General features: G+C 43.4%; 1 protein-coding gene across 1 annotated transcript in view; it reads right to left on the bottom strand.

The window, feature by feature from the left end:
• Window positions 1-20982, bottom strand: part of CCDC187 (coiled-coil domain containing 187) — a 151801-nt gene that overhangs the window by 107146 nt on the left and 23673 nt on the right. Inside the window, exons 8-11 of the mRNA XM_033962263.1 lie at window positions 16830-16967; window positions 5179-5798; window positions 2966-3060; window positions 1249-1955 (exon numbers count right to left, since the gene is read on the bottom strand). Coding sequence (XP_033818154.1) covers window positions 1249-1955; window positions 2966-3060; window positions 5179-5798; window positions 16830-16967 — 1560 coding nt within the window. The remainder of the gene's footprint in view (window positions 1-1248; window positions 1956-2965; window positions 3061-5178; window positions 5799-16829; window positions 16968-20982) is intronic.

Genomic DNA, 20982 nt, shown 5'->3' with positions numbered 1-20982 from the left:
CCAGGTGAGTCACTGGCTCAGGCACTGATGATAAAGGATATTTCAATATTTCAAAATCCCAGTCCAACAGTTATCCATCTAGAAGGCTGAAGGTAGACCGAACTGGTATTTTGGCGCTCTTTATCACCAGCACCCTGGCCGGGGCCTCACCTGGTCCACAGGTTGAGCTAGACCTACCAAGTGTTAAAGGCGGACGAAGAGGGTTCAGCAGATAACACGTTTCTCATGAAGGAAATGGGAAATATTACACTGGGACTGAATTGTACTGCTGGATGCAGAATGTGGGGTTACCGCAGGGATGGTGGACGGTCACTCCTACTCTTCTCTTTCACCAAGGGTAGCCTCGTATCTGAGGAGAAACACCTATCTTTGTAGAAGAAAAGCACTGGACAATACTAAGAGAGTTCAGCTTTCAAATCTTGGGCTTCTTGGTCATTGCAAGACACTGCCTAAATACTCATAATACCACAAGCTGCCTCGAGCATTATTTGATAAAGCTAAAAAAATAACATCCAAAAATTAAACAGAAAATGAAGAGCAGCGACCTACTCAATAGCATCAAAAAAAGCTAAAAGCCAACTAAACCCATTTTAAGGAAATGTAAGCAAAATATCCTCTGCTTTTTCTTCAGAAAAGGGGGGCAGCAGTGGCGTAGCGAGGGTGAGAGGTGCCTGGGGTGGTAGCGCCCCTCCCCTGCCCTCTTAGCCCCACCCCCCTCCACACACTCCTTCCCCACCCCCTCCGGCACTGCTTCCCTTCCCCTGTACCGCTGTAACATTCCTGGTATGAGCAGCAATCCCCAACCTGCTGTTGCACCAGCGTCGGCTCTTCCTCTGATGTCACCTCCTAGGCGCAAGTCCAGGAAGTGACATCAGAAGAAGAGCCGACACTTGTTGGGGGTTGCTGCTCCCGCCAGGAATGTTACGGAGGTAAGGGGGAAGGGAAGCTGCGTGCATGGGCGGCAGTGGGGGAGGGGCAGGAGTGAAGCAGAGAGGAGGATGGATACCTGCGCCCTCACCAAGACAGTGCCCAGGGTGGACTGCCCCCCCTACTCCTCCCTTACTATGCCACTAGGTGCCAGTTTCTGGCACAATTAATCTGAATCTGCTTTCTATGCATGGCCTGTGCCAGAAATTGTGACTTATCCCTGATGTCAAAATACTGAGTCTAAAACATGCAGCTAAATCAGCTCAGCAAAATGGCATAATTTCTATTCATCATCTATCAATAAGGCAACTATCAACCAACCTCTACTTTTGTTTGCATCTGGATCCTTCATTTTCTTCCTCTCCTCAAGGCCATCCAGCACTCCTGATTCTGAGTTCCACGGAAGTTCCTCACTTATGGTAGTAGAGCTGGACAGGATTGCATCTGCCATATTTTCCCTTTGAGCCTCAGTTTTTTCACATTCTAAACTGCTTACACAATCATCTCTCCTGGCGCTCTTGTGAAAAGCTGAACCAGTTTCTCCCTGCATCAGGTCTGTAGGCAGAGGGAAGCTTTGCAGACTGGGAACAGTGAGACATGGTTTGATTTTTAACATTCTCTTGAGTTTATTCTCAAATTCATCCTCATTCCCTAACGGAGAATTACAGAGGCTATCTGGGTCAGTGTCTGTCCTTCCACCACCCTGAAGAGCACTAAATCTGCAGGCTTCCATATCAATCCTGTCTCCAAGCGTTTTAGCTATTACCTGGATGGCCTGCACCCTCTCCTGTTTATTTCTATGCTGAGGAGACTTGAGTGATCCTTCAGGGGATCCATGATTGGGGCTGGTCTTTGAGGGGCTCCTTTTAAGGAGATAGTGTTTGAAAAATGGGTATCGGGAACAGCAGCAGTCCAAATCTTTCAGCTTTAAGGGGCTGAAGCTATCAGTTTCAAAATCAGGTGGATGAACATAACCTGGCACATCCCTTACATTGGTTATATGGTTATTCTTCTTCGGATGGAGTGTACTGTTGAATGAAACCGAAATCAGAAGCAAAACAAAGAAGGAAACAGCATAAGCATGAGTTCTGCCAGTAGAATTTAAGGTAATTTCACATCCTGTATTGGTACATGGGTTTCCACCAATTGTCACTTGGGTTCTGAGAACTTAGGAGCTTTGCTTAGGGCAGGGGTGTCCAATGTCGGTCCTCGAGGGCCGCAATCCAGTCGGGTTTTCAGGATTTCCCCAATGAATATGCATGAGATCTTTTAGCATACAATGAAAGCAGTGCATGCAAATAGATCTCATGAATATTCATTGGGGAAATATTGAAAACCCGACTGGACTGCGGCCCTCGAGGACCGACATTGGACACCCCTGGCTTAGGGTTACCATATGACTCCAGAAAAAGGAGGATGGATTGAGACATCCAGGTTTTACTTCCATTGCTTTCAATGGAAGTAAAACCCCAATATCTCAATCCATCCTCTTTTTTTCCAGAGCCATATGGTAACCCTAGTTTTGCTGCTCCTTTGACTGGAACTGACCCCGTTCCACCTCTCCCTAGATGTGTGAAACTTATTCTGTTGCGGCGGCTTTTAAATATTGATTAAGAATTCCCCACTTTTCTCCGAGTTTTACAAGCAATAAACCTAGTTTTTTCTCAATGGAAAAGCAGAGAATTGTGTGTTAGTCCACACAAATATGTTGATCCTTATTTCAACTGAAGAGTAATTTAGGAGACAAGTACTAGTTTGATTTATTTTCTCAAAGAAAACTTCTGAACAGCAGAGACCACTATAATATAAGCTTAGCAAACATTATTTCAGCTGGGCTTATTTAGAAATTTAAAATAAAGATACACTGAAATCTCAAAAATCCATGCACATTAGTCCATGTTAATGATGTGTATTTTCTTAATGTTCATAGTACCAGGTAGGCATATGCTAATTTGGTGACAGATGCAGCCGGGGACCAAATTTCAAGCATTAAAGAGATGCTGCGGATAAACAGAGATGGCTTTGATAGAGTACATACCCACTTCCTTTGTCTTCATCTGCCAATAGAGAGAGGGATGTTTGCTGAACCCATGCCTCAGGAGCCTTTTTTTTAGGTCTGACAAGATCATCCTCCTGGAAGAAAGAGCACAATCAGCTATAGGACTGGATTTTACATTTCACTAATCATCTTTATGTGGCTTCACAGCTCACTAGACTGAGCCTTGTTTTTCATGGCCCATAAGAATGAAATATGGATAATTCCTACTGAATTCCCTCCCAATACTGTTAGTTTAGATCTCAGGATTTAAATGGTTCTGACCCAATAAGCTTCAATTACGAGAAATCAATACAGTCCAAGCACCTACTGAACATTTCAAATGATTTACAACCAGATTAATAATTCTTTACTATACAGCGTGTTACACTGATTTAAACAATAAAAGTCTGGTCAAAGGGGAATGCATTTCCTGCTAGTTAAGTGGCTGACAGAACAGCTAAGAGCCCAAGGCACAATTAAGTGCTAATCAGGGGTCTAAAGACCAACATATTTCCCCAAGATAATGGTTTTCAGTTGTTCTTGACCCAAGTCAAAATTGAACTAGTGACCCAAAGACCAAAAAAAATCTTGATGCTTGTGCCAGTATAGTGAAGGATCTCTGTCTGCTTACAGAGATAAATTGGAGTGGAAGAGTAGGCTAGTGCAGTGGTTCCCAAACTTGTAGGGAGATGCTGAAAATCCAATGCCCGCACTAAAGGCAATTAGCGCCAGACTAATGCTGGCATTACTGAGTGCAGAATGCTCAGAAGGTTGTCGTGCGGGAGACAATTTGAGCACCAAAGCAAATAAATGTAGTCAAATGGATATTAATGAGGTCATTTCATATTCCCTCCCAATGCTCAAAGAACTGTTCCTCCCCCTTAACTTCCCAATGCTCAACACTGACGCCCCTTCTTTTACAAAGGTGCGCTATGCTTTTTAGCGTGCGCTAAATATTAGCACGCGCTAAACACACAATAAACGCTTACGCGTGCATGTTACCCTATGGACGCGTTAGCGGTTGGCGTGCGCTAATCACATGCTAAAACGCAAAGCGCACCTTTGTAAAAGAGGGCCTAACAGCGTGCATATAATGCTATTAGTGTTGAGCATTGGGAAGTTATTTTGTTGCACAGTTCTCGCGGTACAACCCGGTGCTGTTCTATACAGTGTTAAGAGTTTTGAGCATCTTGTCCACCAGTCCTGGAGGCACCCCAGCCAGTCAGGTTTTCAAGAAATCCACAATGAATATTTATGACCGATATTTGCATGCAAATCTCTCTCATGAATACTCATTGCGGATATCTTGAAAACCTGACTGGCTGGGGTGCCTCCAGGACCAGGTTTGGGAATCACTGGGCTAGTGGTTAAAGCAGCAGGCTGAGAATCAGGAAAGCCAGGTTTCAAATCCTTCTCTCCTAGTAATGCTCTTTGTGTCATTTTGCCCTAGGTACCAACTTCACTTGTAAACCTTCTGAGGGAAGAAATTACCTTACTTTATGGCAGGGGTGTCCAACCTTTTGGCTTCTCTGGACCGCATTGGCCGAAAAAAATGTTTCTGGGGCCGCGCAAACGCTGCAGCAAGACAGAGGAGGGAGCTGGTAAACACCCGGGGGCAGCAGAGGAAAACACTGCATTGCCCTCAACCGGGGCAGCACAAAATACTTCACAGGGCTGCATGAGGCCCTCGGGCTGCAGGTTGGACACCCCTGCTTTATGGTAACTTACCTTAAGCTCAGGTTTGTTAAGAATTAATTCTAAAATACAAATCAGTTTTGTAAAATGCTGCTTTTGGGCCTTGTGACAAAAGGAAAGATAGAAACTGTATATCATCTTGAATGCCACTGAAGATAAACCTTGGACAAGACTTCTCTGTCACTCCTTTCTTTCTACTGTATCTTGCATGCCCTCTCTCCTCAAAAATCGAGAACAAGAATAATAGGAAGATGAGGGTGAATAAACCCTCCCAAAAAAAGAAAAAATAATTTCAACAAGCAGGTGCTGTTTCACTGTATAATGGCTTTATACAAATGTGCTGGCCCACATATAGATTTTTCTATCTGTAAGGTTAATAGGCAACCCAAGATAATAAAGGAAAACTTATTAAGAATGCAGAAAATCATCCTTGGAAGAATCAATACGTCACCATTTTGGGAAACATGTGATCCCGAGATACTCAATGCTAAGCGAGCCTTTGAATTTCACCTACTCACTCCATTGCATTCAGACTTCACTTTTGATCCTGCAACTCTTGGGTTCGCTTTTCTGTGGCTCTGTTTCCTCAGGAATGCATCCTTCTGCTTCCTGAGCACTTCTTCTAGCCTCTTCTTCTTCAGCTCCAAAGCATTCTTTATAGACTTCTCCTTCTCATGATTCTTCTTCTGCCTCTCAGCCACTTTCCTGCTCATATATGCCCGGATTTCTTCTGCACTATAGCTGTGGTTCTTGTCGCTCTTTCTTTTCTCGTCTCTGAGAAGCTTGTGATTTTCCTCGTCAGACTCCTTCACTGGAGAACTGCTGGATGCTGGCTTGCTTCTCTGGAGAGATACATCTTTCTCCCAGCTCCCTCTGCAGTTCCTCGACCTTTTCAGCAATACATTCCGAGGGCTTCTGTTCTGTTCTTGCTCCTGGGCACTTTCAGGAGTGTTAACAATGATCAAACTTGATCTTCCATCGGGCTCGACTCTGATTGGCTGCTGATCAGAAGTTCTCACAGGGTCTTCTTGGGCTGGTTGGCAGCTCTTCTTCCCTTCTGGTGTGTCACTTTTAACAGTAACACTTCCCACAGTGTTTACCGCCTCCTCCGGTGCTGTCACCACATTCACAACAGTTTCTGGAAAAGCAATGAAAATAACACTTTCACAACTACATATCAAGCTGACGCCAGATGATATTAACATGCTTCTTTTTAAAGTAAATGCTGCCTGATTTGGTGTCTTCTTTTTTTTTTTTTTTAATACTGAAAAATGGTTTCTTGTTTTGAGTTTAGTGTTTCCCAAAGTTAAGATGTTTGCTCTGTATACAAGTGACTTATCTTTGTTATTGATAATGCATTATCTTTGGTCCCAGATTTTAGCATTTACCCCCTGTTTTACTAAGGTACACTAAGGGGCTCATAATCGAAAGAAAAAAACGTCCAAAAACTGGCCTAAGTCGGCACTTGGATGAACATTTCTCAAAAACGTCCAAGCGCCGAAAATAAAACCGGGTTTTGGACGTATTTCTAAATGACCTAGGCCTTCATAGTGCCGCTCAACGTCCAAACCTAAACGGGGCGTTTCAGGAGGCATGTCGAGGGCGGGAGTTGGACGGGACGTGGGCCGGCTTAGACTTAGTAGTACAGCATGTGTAACCGAAAGTTTTACAATAGAGCCTAGACAGAACTTGGACGTTTTGACTTAGACCATGTAAAACATGGTCTAAGTCACAAAAACCCACCTAAACTCACCAGATAAGCACTGCAAACACATAACACAGACACCCACACACTATCCCAGTGATCAACAATCCCCCCCAATAAATATTTTATTCACAACTTTAAATTTCAGCCTCCAGACCATCATTACCTGGCCGCCTGGCATAGGAAAGCCAAGTCATCCAGCACAGAGGCAGCTGAAGTCATCTTGGGGGTGGGTTAGGGACTCATGGAGAGGAGGACCCATGCCCATAAGCCCCTGTAATCACTGCATTGATACTTAAACATGTGCACTGCCCTATACACCTCCAAAACCCTTTTTGACTGGCATATAAGTGGCTCCTGCAGCCATAAGGGCTATTGGGGTGGTAGATAAGTGGGTCTAGGGGATTTTGAGGGGCTCACCGTCACCTATAAGGGAGCTGTAGTGAGGAGAAGCCATGGCACTCTTTTTGTGAAGTTCACAGTGGTACCCTGTAAGGTACCCCACTATTTAGGCGGCATGTCTAGGTGTGCAGTCCATCACTTTGCAGACCCCTCCCACGTCCAACAGGGCTTGTTCTAGGCGTTTTGGACTTGGACGGAATGTTGGACGGAAATGTGGTACAAAGATAGACAATTTAGCGGCTTGGACGATCAGATCGGCAGGACGTATAATTAGACGATTTTCGAAAGTAGAAAAAAGTTGGACGTATCTTTTGAAAATGTGTCTTAGGCTCTTTTTAACTTTGGACAACTTGCGAGATGGACGTAAACGGACTTAGACGTCCCTTTCAATTATGCCCCTCTACGCATTTTAGTGCACATTTAGTGCACGCTAAATCTATGTGCACGCTAACCACTAACACGTCCATAGACTAACATGCAGGCGCTAGTGTTTAGCGCGTGGTTAGCACACGCTAAAAAGCATAGCGCACCTTAGTAAAAGGAGCCCTTCGTTTGGGGGATTTTCATTAGAGACCTATAAACATATTGTAAATCAGAATCCTGGTCCTTGGCTAATTTACCCCCCCCCCCCTCCCCTTTTTAATAAGCCTCAGTAGAAGTTTCTACTGCGGCCTAGAGCACTAATTGCTCTGAAGCAGCTCCGACACTCGTAGAATTCCTATGAGTGTTGGCACATTTAACGTCCCGAGCCTTATCCCCAACCCTTGATACTTAGTATACTAGGTCATTTTTTCAATCAAAATAAAACCCAAACCAAAATAGGTTAGAAGGCAATGATATTCTGACTCAGTGTGGGCTACCATTAACCTGGGTTATTTTAGCACAGGGTTTTATTACTTAAAATGGGACTTTGTGCTGAGATAGCCAAGCTTGTTCTAAAATAACACAGATTGTTAATCTTTCTTTGTTTGAAGGGTGTATCCCCTGATCTCTGAAAAGTGCTACTGTGCATCCTTTATTAAAGAAAAATATGTTGAAACCCAACTTGGTTGCAAATTATAGGCCTATATTTTGCCAAGTGTGGGGCGTTTGATAGAAAACTCGTGTTTTTGAATCATAAAATTAAAATGTACCCGGATGTGTCTAGATTAACTCAGAAAAAGAGGAAACAGTTTTTGCTCTTGAGACCCCAGGTTTTAAAATTGGGAGCTACATTTGTATTACGATTTCCATGCAAATGCTTGATTAACTTTAAAGGAGTTAGATACAATTTCTTTGACTCTTCACAGTTATCTAGATTTATTATTGATAAAGAGGTGAGGACAGCTAGTACCCCTATTGAGAAAAAAGAATAGATGCTCATAGTTAATATATTAGGTCCACTTTAGGTCTTTTTTTTATATTGGTTTGAATTATGCTCTGATTATGAAACTCCTTCTCCAATATTGTGGACTAACAAACAGTTGAAAGAATGCTTATTTCCCTTTTTTCCTTTTCTAATAATTATTTGCATTTTTATGGATTCTGTTGATTTCGATATGATTGTTGTTTATCATAAAAAAAATGTGAAATTCAATTAAAAAAACACAACTCGTGTTGGCTCAGATGGTAGATAGTGTAATACCTTTGGGTGTCATCAGGGGTGACCAGAGTCCAACATTATAGTTTCTCGTTTAGCCTGGGTATTTGGGAAGGTGCAGCAGTGCCGTGGATTGGGTTCTTGTGGGGGAAGTGTGGTATTTGGGGGTTGGAAGCTAGAAAAGGGGATGAGGAGCTGCAGTAGAATGCTATTTCTGCCAGATGTGTACCTGGGGACCAGAAGATGTAGCCTGACTGGTGGGGGAAGGTGTGAATGGGAAGTCCAAGCCCTGTAGAGGCAGGTGTCCAGCAATGAGTGGGAAACCCAAGGGAGAGGGTGAAAGGAAGCCCAGTTCAAGGCAAAGAGCACCCATTGTCTTACCCTTTGTCTCATTAAGGAGCTGCAAAAGGGACGGAAGTAACACCCGGGCTGGTGTCCCCTGGAATGGAAGGGATGGTTCCTTGGCAGTGACAAGTGCTGGGAGGGAGAAGGGGTAAACCTTAGGATCTCCTAAAGGACAGGAAGGAGAGGTTCCTTTAAATGTTGGGGAGGGGAACATTCTATAGCCCAGTAGCCACCTGGGAGTAACAGAAATACTGGAAGGGATAAGGTAAAACCCAAGGGCTTCCTAAAGAGCAGGGATCTCAAAGTCCCTCCTTGAGGGCCGCAATCCAGTCGGGTTTTCAGGATTTCCCCAATGAATATGCATTGAAAGCAGTGCATGCACATAGATCTCATGCATATTCATTAGGGAAATCCTGAAAACCCGACTGAATTGCGGCCCTCAAGAAAGGACTTTGAGACCCCTGCTAAAGAGGAAGAAATGAGGGGGCCCTTTAAAGGTGGGAGGAAAGGCACAGTCTGAAAGCCTGGTTAGCTGGAAGGAGATAGGAGATAGCTCTCTGTTAACAGCTGCCGTTGAGGAAAGGTTCCGAGTGAAGCCAGAAGGAAAGCAGGCAAAGGAAAGAAAGGTACCAGAATCTGATGTACAGGGAAGTACCGATTGCTGGCAGAGACTCTGGCTACAGTTGGCCCAAAGGTAATTTTGGGAGAATTTTGTTTGGATTAAGACTGAACGGTCTACTGTATATGCTACCACCATATGCCAGTGAACCAGAACTGCAACAGATGTGCTGAAGGGAGGAAAACCTGCTGGAAATTGCATTCAAATATAGGAAAAGGTGAACTTGGGGGGTTTAACAGATTCCTGAGGAAGGCCCATAAGGGCAAAACATGATTTGTATTTAGTCATTGAGAATTGTTGTCCTGTAGCAACAAAGTTCCTGCTGTTCCTTGAAGGAGTGAAGGCCTACTGCATATGCTACCATCACATGCCAGTGAACCAGAACTGCAACAGAGGTGCTGAAGGGAGGAAATCCTGCTGGGAATTGCATTCAAATTTGGAAAAAGGTTCAACAGACTTCTGAGGCAGGCCCAAAAGGGAAGAGTTGACTATAACCTACCAGAAGACCTTGAGCATGCGCAGATGCTCAAGGCCCAGCAGAAGCAGCGGCAGGCTCCTTGGACACCGGCATTTCCTGTGGGCTGGTGCTGTGTGCCGGTGCCCCATCACGGTAAGTGTTTGGGCAGGGGCGATGCTGGTTCGTGGGGGAGGGGGCGATATGGCGGTTCGTGGGGTGGGGTGGAAGCACGCCAGTGGCCTCGGGGGGAAGTCTTTTGTGGATGTGGAACAAATCCCCTTTCCCTTACTTTCCCTTACTTTCTATGGGGAAATTCGCTTTGATATAAGAGCACTTTGGTTTACAAGCATGCTTCTGGAACAAATTATGCTCGCAAACCAAGGTTCTACTATACATGTATGTATTTTGTTCCCAAAAGCAATTGAGAACATTCTTGGATTTGAAGAAATTAGCAACTTAAACTGTTTAGTTAAAAATCTAGAACTACTCTTGTGAATAATTGGGACCCACCTTTAGGCCTATTCCTTTATTATTATTGTGACCCTGGGCAAGTCACTTAATCCCCCCATTGCCCCAGGTACATTAGGTAGATTGTGAGCCCGCCGGGACAGACAGGGAAAAATGCTTGAGTACCTGAATAAATTCATGTAAACCGTTCTGAACTCCCCTGGGAGAACGGTATAGAAAAATTGAATAAATAAAAAAAAATAAAAAAATTATGATCTTAAATGTGGTTCTCTTCTCTTTTCTAGGGAGTTCCTTCTTTAATAGTGGTCTAAGGCAGATAGTATATAATTTGAGTTTAATTGGAGGGTTTTTCTTTTCTAGATTTTCTTTCTGTATTTCATGAGCAAGAGTTATCTTGTTGAAATATTAAATTCTAATAAAATATAAATAAATAAATAAAATGTCCAAATGGGCATTCTTAAAACAGACTTTCTAAATGTCTTTCTGTTTGTTTTGTTTCTAGTGCATCCAAATCTTAAGGAGGCATGTTTTGGGCGGGCTTAGGGCAGACTTAGGACATAAACGCTCATCAGGCATCATATATAAAAAATATAGAGATAATCAAACCTTTAACAAAAGGTCCTGGGCTTTTCTTAGACGTTTAGAGCTAGACCTCTTTTTTAAAAAGCATCTAAATGCTATAAATGTACCCAAACTGACCAGATGATTAAGGTATGACCCCCTTACTCCCCCAGGATCACTAACCTCCTTCCACCACCCAAAGAAGTTAAAAAAACAATACTTTCTAGCCTGTATTATGAAAGGGTGCTGAAAAGTTCTCAGCCCAAGCAGCTCTAGATGTTAACAGAAACATTTGAGCCGAGAGAGTAGAGGTTACTGCAGTGAATTTCACATTAAAAGTTCCAGGTACAGATGTCACTTTAACTTGCTTTTATTGTATGGTGATCCCTCAAAAACCTACTGTACCTACATTAAAATGACACCTGCATGCAAAAGGGCTATTGTTGTGGTGTACAGGTGGGTACAGTAAGATTTAGATGGGTTTTGGAAGGCTCACCATACAATGTAAGCAGTTTATAGTGACATGTGTGCCTGGGGCATTGAAATGTGACACTCACTGCAGTACCCCCTAGAGCAGGGATCTCAAAGTCCCTCCTTGAGGGCCGCAATACAGTCGGGTTTTCAGGATTTCCCCAATGAATATGCATTGAAAGCTGTGCAGGCACATAGATCTCATGCATATTCATTGGGGAAATCTTGAAAACCCGACTGGATTGCGACCCTCAAGGGGGGACTTTGAGACCCCTGCCCTAGAGCAAACATGGGCAACTCCGGTCCTTGAGGGCCGGAATCCAAGCAGGTTTTCAGGATTTCCCCAATGAATATACATTGAAAGCAGTGCATGCACATAGATCTCATGCATATTCATTGGGGAAATCCTGAAAACCGAGTTGCCCATGTCTGCCCTAGAGTGTCCCTCTGCTGTGCTCAACTCTCTGTGAACCGAATGTGAACTGCTTTGAGGTCTGAAAAACTTTCTTTTCTGTGGTTTTCATGTGGCTTATTTATATTTGAGAGCGGCCAAATAAGATAGATGTACTAAGGACCAAAATGTCTACATAGGTCATTTTCAAAAAAAGAAAAAAAGATAGACATCTTGCTGTTTTGAGAATGGACATTTTCTCTATTGAATTTCTGGACATCTTTCCCAAAATGTCCAAACAGACATCCTATCAAAAATGCCCCTCAGTGTGTATGATGATTGCTGTCTATGGGAGTGCCACATTTGAAACCTGTAGGTCAGATTTTGCATATGCATAGACATCCATTTTTTTTCCCCTATAGATAGTCAGTTTATAGATGGATTGCATAAATTACATGGGTGCTTGTCTAGAATACAGGGCCGGATGGATGAATACCATCAAGCCATGAATCTATCTAAAACTGAGGTGATGCTTATAAAACCACCAAGGATAACAACCGCCTGTGAATATTTTGATTTTCAGGATGTGGCAGTTTCTATGAAGTACTAGATGTTAAGTTTAAGTGAGGTATTGGATGATGGTATGACAATGCAGGCCTCTTCTCTTCAAACAGAGGAGATTGAGAGGGGACATGATCGAAACATTCAAGGTACTGAAGGAAATAGACTTAGTAGATAAAGACAAGTTGTTCACCTTCTCCAAGGTAGGGAGAACGAGAGGGCACTCTCTAAAGTTAAAAGGGGATAGATTCCATACGAATGTAAGGAAGTTCTTCTTCACTCAGAGAGTGATAGAAAACTGGAACGCTCTTCCGGAATCTGTCATAGGGGAAAACACCCTCCAGGGATTCAAGATAAAGTTAGACAAGTTCCTTCTGAACTGGAACATACGCAGGTAGGGCTAGTCTCAGTTAGGGCACTGGTCTTTGACCAAGGGCCGCCACGTGAGCAGACTGCTGGGCGCGATGGACCACTGGTCTGACCCAGCAGCGGCAATTCTTATGTTCTGCATTTTTCCAGCTTCAAACACATACCCCCTCTTTTACTTAGCTGCGCTATGCTTTTTAGCGCGTGGTAAATATTAGCACTAGAGAATGACATGGTGACAAAATTCATCACCGTTCCCGTCCCCGCGGATAACCGTGGGAAATAATTCCATGTCGTTTTCTACTGTCTATTTCAACCTCAGTCCTTCTACACCAGCATTCTTCAGAGCAAAGCTTGCGGGTCAGTGGTTGTGGCCATTCATGCTCTGATTCTTATGTGAGCCAAGGATAATGAAGCCATTGTGACATCACTGATGTGATTGGCTCTTAGGCACTGGTGGAATGAGGCATTATGACATCACAATATCTGCTCTGAATACCAGAGACTGCCATTCTGTAGTGTCTATCTCAACCTCAATCCTTCTACACCAGCATTCTTCAAAGCAAAGCTTGTGGGTCAGTGGTTGTGGCCATTTATACTCTGATTCTTCCCTCTCTCCTTAAAGAATGACATGAAGATGGTTTACCGCGGTTATTTGCGGGGACGGGAACGGTGATGAATTTTGTCACCGTGTCATTCTCTAATTAGCACACGCTAAACACGCGTTAAATACTAATGCATGCATGTTATCCTATGGACGTGTTAGCGGTTAGTGCACGTGTTGATTTAGCACACGCTAATTGCGCATTAAAACGCTTAGCGCACCTTATATAAAAGAGGGCCCTAGTAAAATCAAACTGTGTTGCCATGTGATGATTTTCAGTTTTGTTGTACAAAGTCTAGTGTTGTCTTAGCTAGACTTCTGTAATTCCCTATATGTTGGTATTTTGGGAGCGTGAGGTAAAGCTTTTCAATTAGTAAAGAATGCTGCTGCTAGGACAAAGAAAATTTGAACATATTATGCCCGTGCTGAAATCGTTGAATTGTTTGCTGGGATTTTTCCACATTCGTTTTAAATTGCTGCTCATGGTTTTTCGGGCAGCTGTGGATTGACTTCTGCTTATCTGAAGCAGGCTAATGCCACTATGCTAGAGCCTTATGTGGTTCATTATTGGTGATAAGTCATTCTCAAGTGCATTATGCAAATACCAGAGAGGATGCATTCTCTGCTATTGGACCTTATTTATGGAACCAGTTACCAGAGAGGTTTTTTTTTTTTCATTTTAAGAAATAGCTACAGATATATATTTTTTTTCATAAGGCCTTTTTAGGATGAAGGAAGTAGAGGATGTGAGTTTTTTGAAAGTGGGGGTTTTATTGTTGTGTGTTATATTATGTATGTATTTTTTGTACCCCACCTAGATAAGTGGGATAAAAATGTTTAAATAAATAAACCCGGCTTAACAGTAGCCCATGTTGAAAACTGCCCCCCCTCAATTTTATGAAAAGGTATTAGGGTACTCTCCATGGAGAGGTGCTTAAAGCCTTAAATAGTAGTAGAAAAGCTGTATCAAATGTACAAAACAGCTGGATTGAGTTAAGTGGTATAGCCAAAGGCCTAAAAGTGAATATACAGGATGAATGTCCTGATGTCTAGCACTTTTCATAACCAGTGGTGTTACGCAGGTTAGGTCAGTAATGATAGCAGGTTTCTATAGATTAAGGCAGGGATTCCCAAACCTGTGCTGGAAGTACCCCAGCCAGTCAAGGTTTCAGGCTATCCACAATGAATATGGACAAGATAGATTTGCATTCCATGAAGACAATGTATGCAAATTGATCTTGTAAATATTCGCTGTGAATAGCCTGAAGACCTGACTGGCTGGGGGTCCCCCAGGACAGGTTTGGGAATCATTTCATACATTCTGTCATATATTGGATGTTATGCTTTTTGAAGTCACTGTACAATTGTTGATCCTATGTAAACTGGATGATAGTAACAGTTATGTTTAAGGAAGCCAAAATATGTTGTTCAGGCTTTACAAATGACACAATATGCTGCTGCTCAATTAATCACCAGCTGTTCTTTTCAAGATTATATTACGTTTTATTTGGCACAATTGCACTGATTTCCATTTGCCCACATATCGAGTCTAAATTGGGAAGGCTGTTGTTTTTTTGAATGTGTAGCTTAAATTGTAAAAGCTAAAGTCATTTTCCATTCAGCTGGGACAAGGTGTAAGACATTTGTTCTATGGCTGTGATCCAACTGAGTTAAATGTGTACAGTGCATGTGCTTGTAGGACAGCTGGTCCATTGGCATGGAATAATGAACAGGGAAAGGCTGGAAATGGACTTGAATATTGGATACCATCAAGAATGACTTAGGAATGAATATCAAGCAATTGAAAGAAGCCATGGAAAACAGGGAAGCATGGTGAGGACTGGCCTACAAAGTTTCCAAGGGTCGGACATGACTGAATAGATAGTAGTAGTAGTAGTAGTAGCAATATTGGTCTTGTAAGCATCAATGAAATGCTAAATCTTGAGATGATCTACAAGTAGGGGGTCGGTAGAGGCCAGTACTATGGTGGATTTGAGGCATTCATGGGTCAGATGTGGAAGGTAGTAGTGGAAAGGAGTTGAAGAATTAGATGGTGGAAGACATGACCTAGGGAGCTGATGTTGGTTTGCCTATAAACTTTGTAAGTTCATTCACCCAGGATGGTAGAAAACCATAGAAAGGACCTCAGCTAGGCAAACTGGATGGACCAATTTATCTGCCATCATTTACTATGTGGCTATGGGGTCCTTTTATAAAGGTGCTAAGGCCATTTTTACTGGGGCCATAAAATGGCCTATTTTCCATTTTTATAATTAATGGCCATACGCGAAAGTAGCTATTAGTACATAGCAATTTTTGGAAATTTTCATTGAGCACTTACTGCCACCCATTTTGCAGACTCAATGAGTTTATGAAGTATCTGTGCACTAACCAGTTAATGCATGATAATGTAGATGTGCTAACTAGTTAGAGCAAGAAAGCCCATTCATTACCCCTGACATGCTCCCTAAAAAAAATAGAGAGGGTCAAGGGGAGAGTGTGGTGCAGTGGTTAAAGCTACAGCTTCAGCACCCTGGGGTTGTGGGTTCAAACCCATGCTGCTCCTTGTGACCCTGGGTGAGTCACTTAATCCCCCAGTGCCCCAGGTACATTAGATAGTTTGTGAGCCCACTGGGACAGACAGGTAAAACTGCTTGAGTACCTGAATAAATTCCATTCTGAGCTCTCCTGGGAGAACAGTCTTGAAAATTGAATAAATAAATAGTTTGAAAAGTTTCAGCCTCTGATAACCAGAGCTGGTATTGTGACATCATAAAGCCTCATTCCACCAGTGCCTAAGAGTCATCCTCATCAGTGATGTCACAATGGCTTCATTGTCCTATACTTGGCGCACTTTTGCTACATTATGATTTCTAGGGTGGCACAGTGGTTAAAGCTACAGCCTCAGCACCTTGGGGTTGTGGGTTCAAATCCCCATTGCTCCTTGCGACCCTGGGCAAATCACTTAATCCCCCCATTACCCCAGGTACATTAGAGAGATTGTGAGCCCACCAAGACAGACAGGGAAAAATGCTTGAGTACCTGAATAAATTAATGTAAACCTTTCTGAGTTCCCTTGGGAGAACGGTATAGAAAAATGAATAAATAAATATTCAGCCATAAGCAGTGAGCATTTTGTAAGGCCGTGTGCAAAGACTCACTGCTAGGGTCAGTAGGGGCTGCAAAGCAGGGCATGTGTGAAAAAAGCAGTTGTTGCCAGTGACATAGTGAGGGTAGGAGGTGCTCCACCCCCATGCGCCCTCCTCTCTGCTTCCCCCCTGCTCCTTCTGCACCCCCTTCCCCCACAACCACACCCACGACCTCCCTTCCCACCCCCATACTTCTAAATCTCCGCCTACACAAGCAGCTTTTCTGGCTTGCTGCTCGAGCTGGCATTCCCTCCGATTTCACTTCCTGGTCCCACGACCCGGAAGTAATTTCAGAGGGAGCTAGGCCAGCACAAGTATCAGGCTAGAATAGCTGCTCACGCTGGTGAAGATTTTTAAAGAGGTACCTTAGACAGCTCACTTTGTCTCCCTCTGCTTCAGGAACCCAGCAAGAAACAAGGTATGTTTTTATCTGGCTTTCCAGACCAAATTATTATACAGTATATTTAAAAGTAGGTCTTTCAGTGGTGTACCTGATTTATTGTTAGAGTTTCTATCCTCATGCACGTATGCAGTTGTCTTCAGTTTTGGGCAGGTAGGAGGGGGGCCAAGCATCATTCTGATTAATTTCTGTCCTTCTCGCCATGCAGAAGCACTGTAGAGTTTAGAGCCTGCACACAAAATGTAGAATGAGAGTCAATGGAAATCTAAGGGTGATTTTCTCCTATTTGGATATGTTTCCGAACCATGAGAAACAACAGGAGGGGCTGGGCTATAACTATATGTTACCTTCAAATGCTGGAATGAACAGGAGTGACTGGAGATTGCTCCTGTCCATCTCAAAATGGTTGACACAAGAGCAAGTCAAAATGGCAGCCATTTTACTGTAGAGTCAGCATGTTCAAGAATTTCTTGGAATTGCTCCTACTCCAATAAGGATACTAAAGACCTTATAAAGTAGGTCCAGGGAGGGCCTATAGGTTGTGAGAAGGAGTGACTTTCAGTCAGAAAGCAATAGTGGTGGTTGCGGCAGCATCAGCTTTTTGTGAAGGGAGGCTAGGGACTAGGAGGCCATGCAGCCTGCTTTTGGTCAGGCAAGGTTTCAATTTCAGCAGAAAATATACTGGCATTTTTGGCCAAAACTTGAGAACCCTGGGTATATACCATTATTTTAGAGATGTATTCACAGGCCTTTTAATTTTGGGGCTGAAAAAACATGATCATGTTACTTCATCCTACAAACAGTTGCATTGGTTGTCTTTTGAGGCTAGAGTAATGTTTAAGTTTGGTTGCACCAGTTTTAAAGTACTGTTTAGTATGGTTCCTAATTACTTGTCTTTGTGTTTCGAAAGATACAAACCTAAAAGAACAACTCGAGGGCAATACTTATTTGTTTTTCCGAATATTAAGCCTTGTCCCTACAAGAGATTCTTTGATAAATTACTTGGTTTTCAGGCAGGTAAAATGGATTCATGGCTAAGTTCTATTATTTCTCAGGCCCATTCATACTTGTCCTTTAAGAAACTATTGAAAACTGATTTATTCAAGAAGTTTGTAAATTGATGTTTCAGAATATTGATTGGAAATTTGCACACTGATTTTATAGTTGTATTTTTTAAGGAATATCTATCTATTTTTGCAAATGCATTTTATTCAATTATTGTATAATTTTAGTCATTTTTAGATTTTGTACTTTTATTTACTGTTTGTATATTTTTATACAAACCGCCTAGAACTATATGGTAGGTCGGTATATAAAAATAAAATAATTATTATTATTATAGTGGCATTTATATCTGTATATTGCATACATATATTGTATAATTACTGATTTCTGAAAAGCTGTTATTTCACATTGAGATCCATGCCACAGAGGTTTCAAAGGGGTGTGATTTGAGTGAAACTAAAATCTACACCTGTATTCCTCATTTTACAAAAGGAATGCACACGTGTGGAGGAAAATTCCCACATTGGGATTTAACCTGCCCAAAGACAAATATAGATTTTTTTTTTTAAGTGTCCTTTTCAACCAGGGCTTTACATGAAGAATTAAGAGAGTCACATTAAAATTTCAACCTCACTATTTAATTGGCAGCACTTACGGTGCCTCTTCCACGGCCATGATGACATCATCAGAGATGCGGCAGAGTAAATCAGGGCAGCAGATGTCCGCGAAGCAGCACGCCCAGAGCACTGCGGACGCTGCCGGAGCCAGGAGGCCCGTCGGTAGTGGCGGGGGGGAAGATGGAAACATGCTTCTCAAGGGTTATAATGCAAAGGAGGGAGGCAGGCAGGCTTCGGAGGGTGGGGGTGGGATAAAGTCATAGGAAGGAGGCACTGGCGGCCACTAAGGACATAGGAAGGGGCACTAAGGACTTATGAGGCACTGAGGGCACTAAGGACACGAGAAGGAGACACTGGGGGCACTAAGGCATGGGAAGGGGGCACTAAGGACACAGGACGGAGGCACTGGGGGCAATAAGGACATGGAAAGGAGGCACTGGGGGCACTATGGACACAGGACGGAGGCACTGGAGGCACTAAGGACATAGGAAGGGGCACTGAGGGCACTAAGGACATAGGAGGCGCTGAGGGCACTAAGGACATAGGAGGCACTGAGGGCACTAAGGACACAGGAAGGGGCATTAAGGACATAGGAAGGGGCACTGAGAGCACTAAGGACATAGGAGGCACTGAGGGCACTAAGGACATAGGATGGGACACTAAAGACATAGGAAGGGAGAACTGGGGGCACTAAGGACATAGGAAGGAGGCACTGAGGGTACTAAGGACATAAGATGGGACACTATGGACATAGGAATGGAGCCACGGAGAGACAGGCAGGAATGGCGCAACAGAGAAATACAGGCAGGCAAGGGGCCAGGGAGACAGAGACAGAAAGAAAGACAGGCAGACAGGGGGCCAGAGAGAGACACAGACAGAAAGAATGACAGACAGACAGCGTCCAAGAAGAGAGAGAGACAAAGAAAAAAACCCCAGACAGACAGACATCTACTCTTGCACCTGTTAATGTAATAGGCTTAAACACTAGTTTATATATAAATATAGAATTTAAGAGAGTTATTATCATCTGTTTACCCCCCTTTTTTTCACTCTATTTCTTTTAAGGCTTTTTTTTCTGTAATATCTTGTGTGTATGAGTTACTAGCATGAATTACCCTGGGATGTGACGTAAATCCGCGTACTCAACAGGTGCATCAATACCTTCTTTTTCCTACTGGTCATAGCTCTCCCTAAGCACCCTAGCATCCTTCTAACTTTCACCATTGTCTATGCAAATTCTCTGGCCACCTTAAAATCATCTTTGGCCCACTCCTCTTTCCTGCACTAAGTCCAGTAAGGCCCCATTCTGTGTGGGTTCCATTCCCAACTGTTGGAATAGTTCTCCTTGTAAAATGACTCCTAAAATGGCTGCTCTTGCTGCAAGTGCCTGACTGGCCGAGTTGCCATGGTGAGGAACAGAGGCTGGAGGCGGGCAGGAAGGAAGAGACTTACAGTTAAGGCTCGGGTATGTATACCCTAGGGAAAGGAGAGACAGAGGTAATATGATAAAGACATTCACATATTTGAAAGATATCAAGACAGACAAACCTTTTCCAGAGATGGGAAGGTGGTAGAACTAGAGGATATGAATTGAGGATGCAAGGGGGCTGACTCTGGATAACATCAGGAAATACTTTTTCATGGAGAGAGTGGTAGATGCCTAGAATGCCCTCCCACGGGAGGCAGTGGAGATGAAAATGGTAATGGATTTAAAAAATGAAAGGGATAAACACAAAGGAACCCTGTATGGAAAGAATGGGAACCAAAGAAGCTTAGCAATGATTAGATGGCAGCTCCAGCCAGTGCTGGGCAGACTTCTGCGGTCTGTGCCCTGATCAGGGCTGGACAGATTCAGCTTCAGTAGTTGGAGAACAAGGCCAGTGTCAGGCAAACCTCTGCAGTTTGTGCCACGATTGTGGCTGGAGAAATTTATAAGGGCTGGAGTGGGGCTTCAATGACAGCTTCAGTAGTTGGAGAAGAAGGATAGAGCCAGGGCAGACTTCTATGGTCTATGCCCTGAAAATAGCAAGGACACATCAAGATCAAGTATGTATATGTGGTATCACAACATACCTTATGCTATAGGTTTATCTTGTTAAGCAGACTGGAAGGACTGTACAGCCTTTATCTGCCATCATCTACTACAGTACCCCACAAACTTTTTTACTCGGCAGCACAGAAAACTCTGGGCCATGGCTGAAGAGCACCTGGAAATGCATAGACATTGATGCAATGACATCATGTGCATGCTTGATGTCATCACATCAATGTCTGCGCATATGCGAAGGCCCTGCAGATGGGGCCCTGAGCTACCAGCGAGGGGGGGGGGGGAGAGAGGGTGCTGGAAGAGAGGCACGGGGAAGAGGAGAGGCACCGGCAAGAAGAGACGCAGATGCCGGCTGACTGCCTACAGGATGTGCCTCTCACTGTGAGAGGCACATCCTGTAAGCCAGGGGTGTCAAAGCCCCTCCTCGAGGGCCGCAATCCAGTCAGGTTTCAGGATTCCCCCAATGAATATGCATGAGATCTATTAGCATACAATGAAAGCAGTGCATGCAAATAGATCTCATGCATATTCATTGGGGAAATCCTGAAAACCCGACTGGATTGCAGCCCTTGAGG

This window comes from Geotrypetes seraphini, chromosome 10, assembly GCF_902459505.1.
Source record: "Geotrypetes seraphini chromosome 10, aGeoSer1.1, whole genome shotgun sequence".
NCBI lineage: Eukaryota > Metazoa > Chordata > Amphibia > Gymnophiona > Dermophiidae > Geotrypetes > Geotrypetes seraphini.
This window is presented reverse-complemented; position numbering and strand designations above follow the sequence as displayed.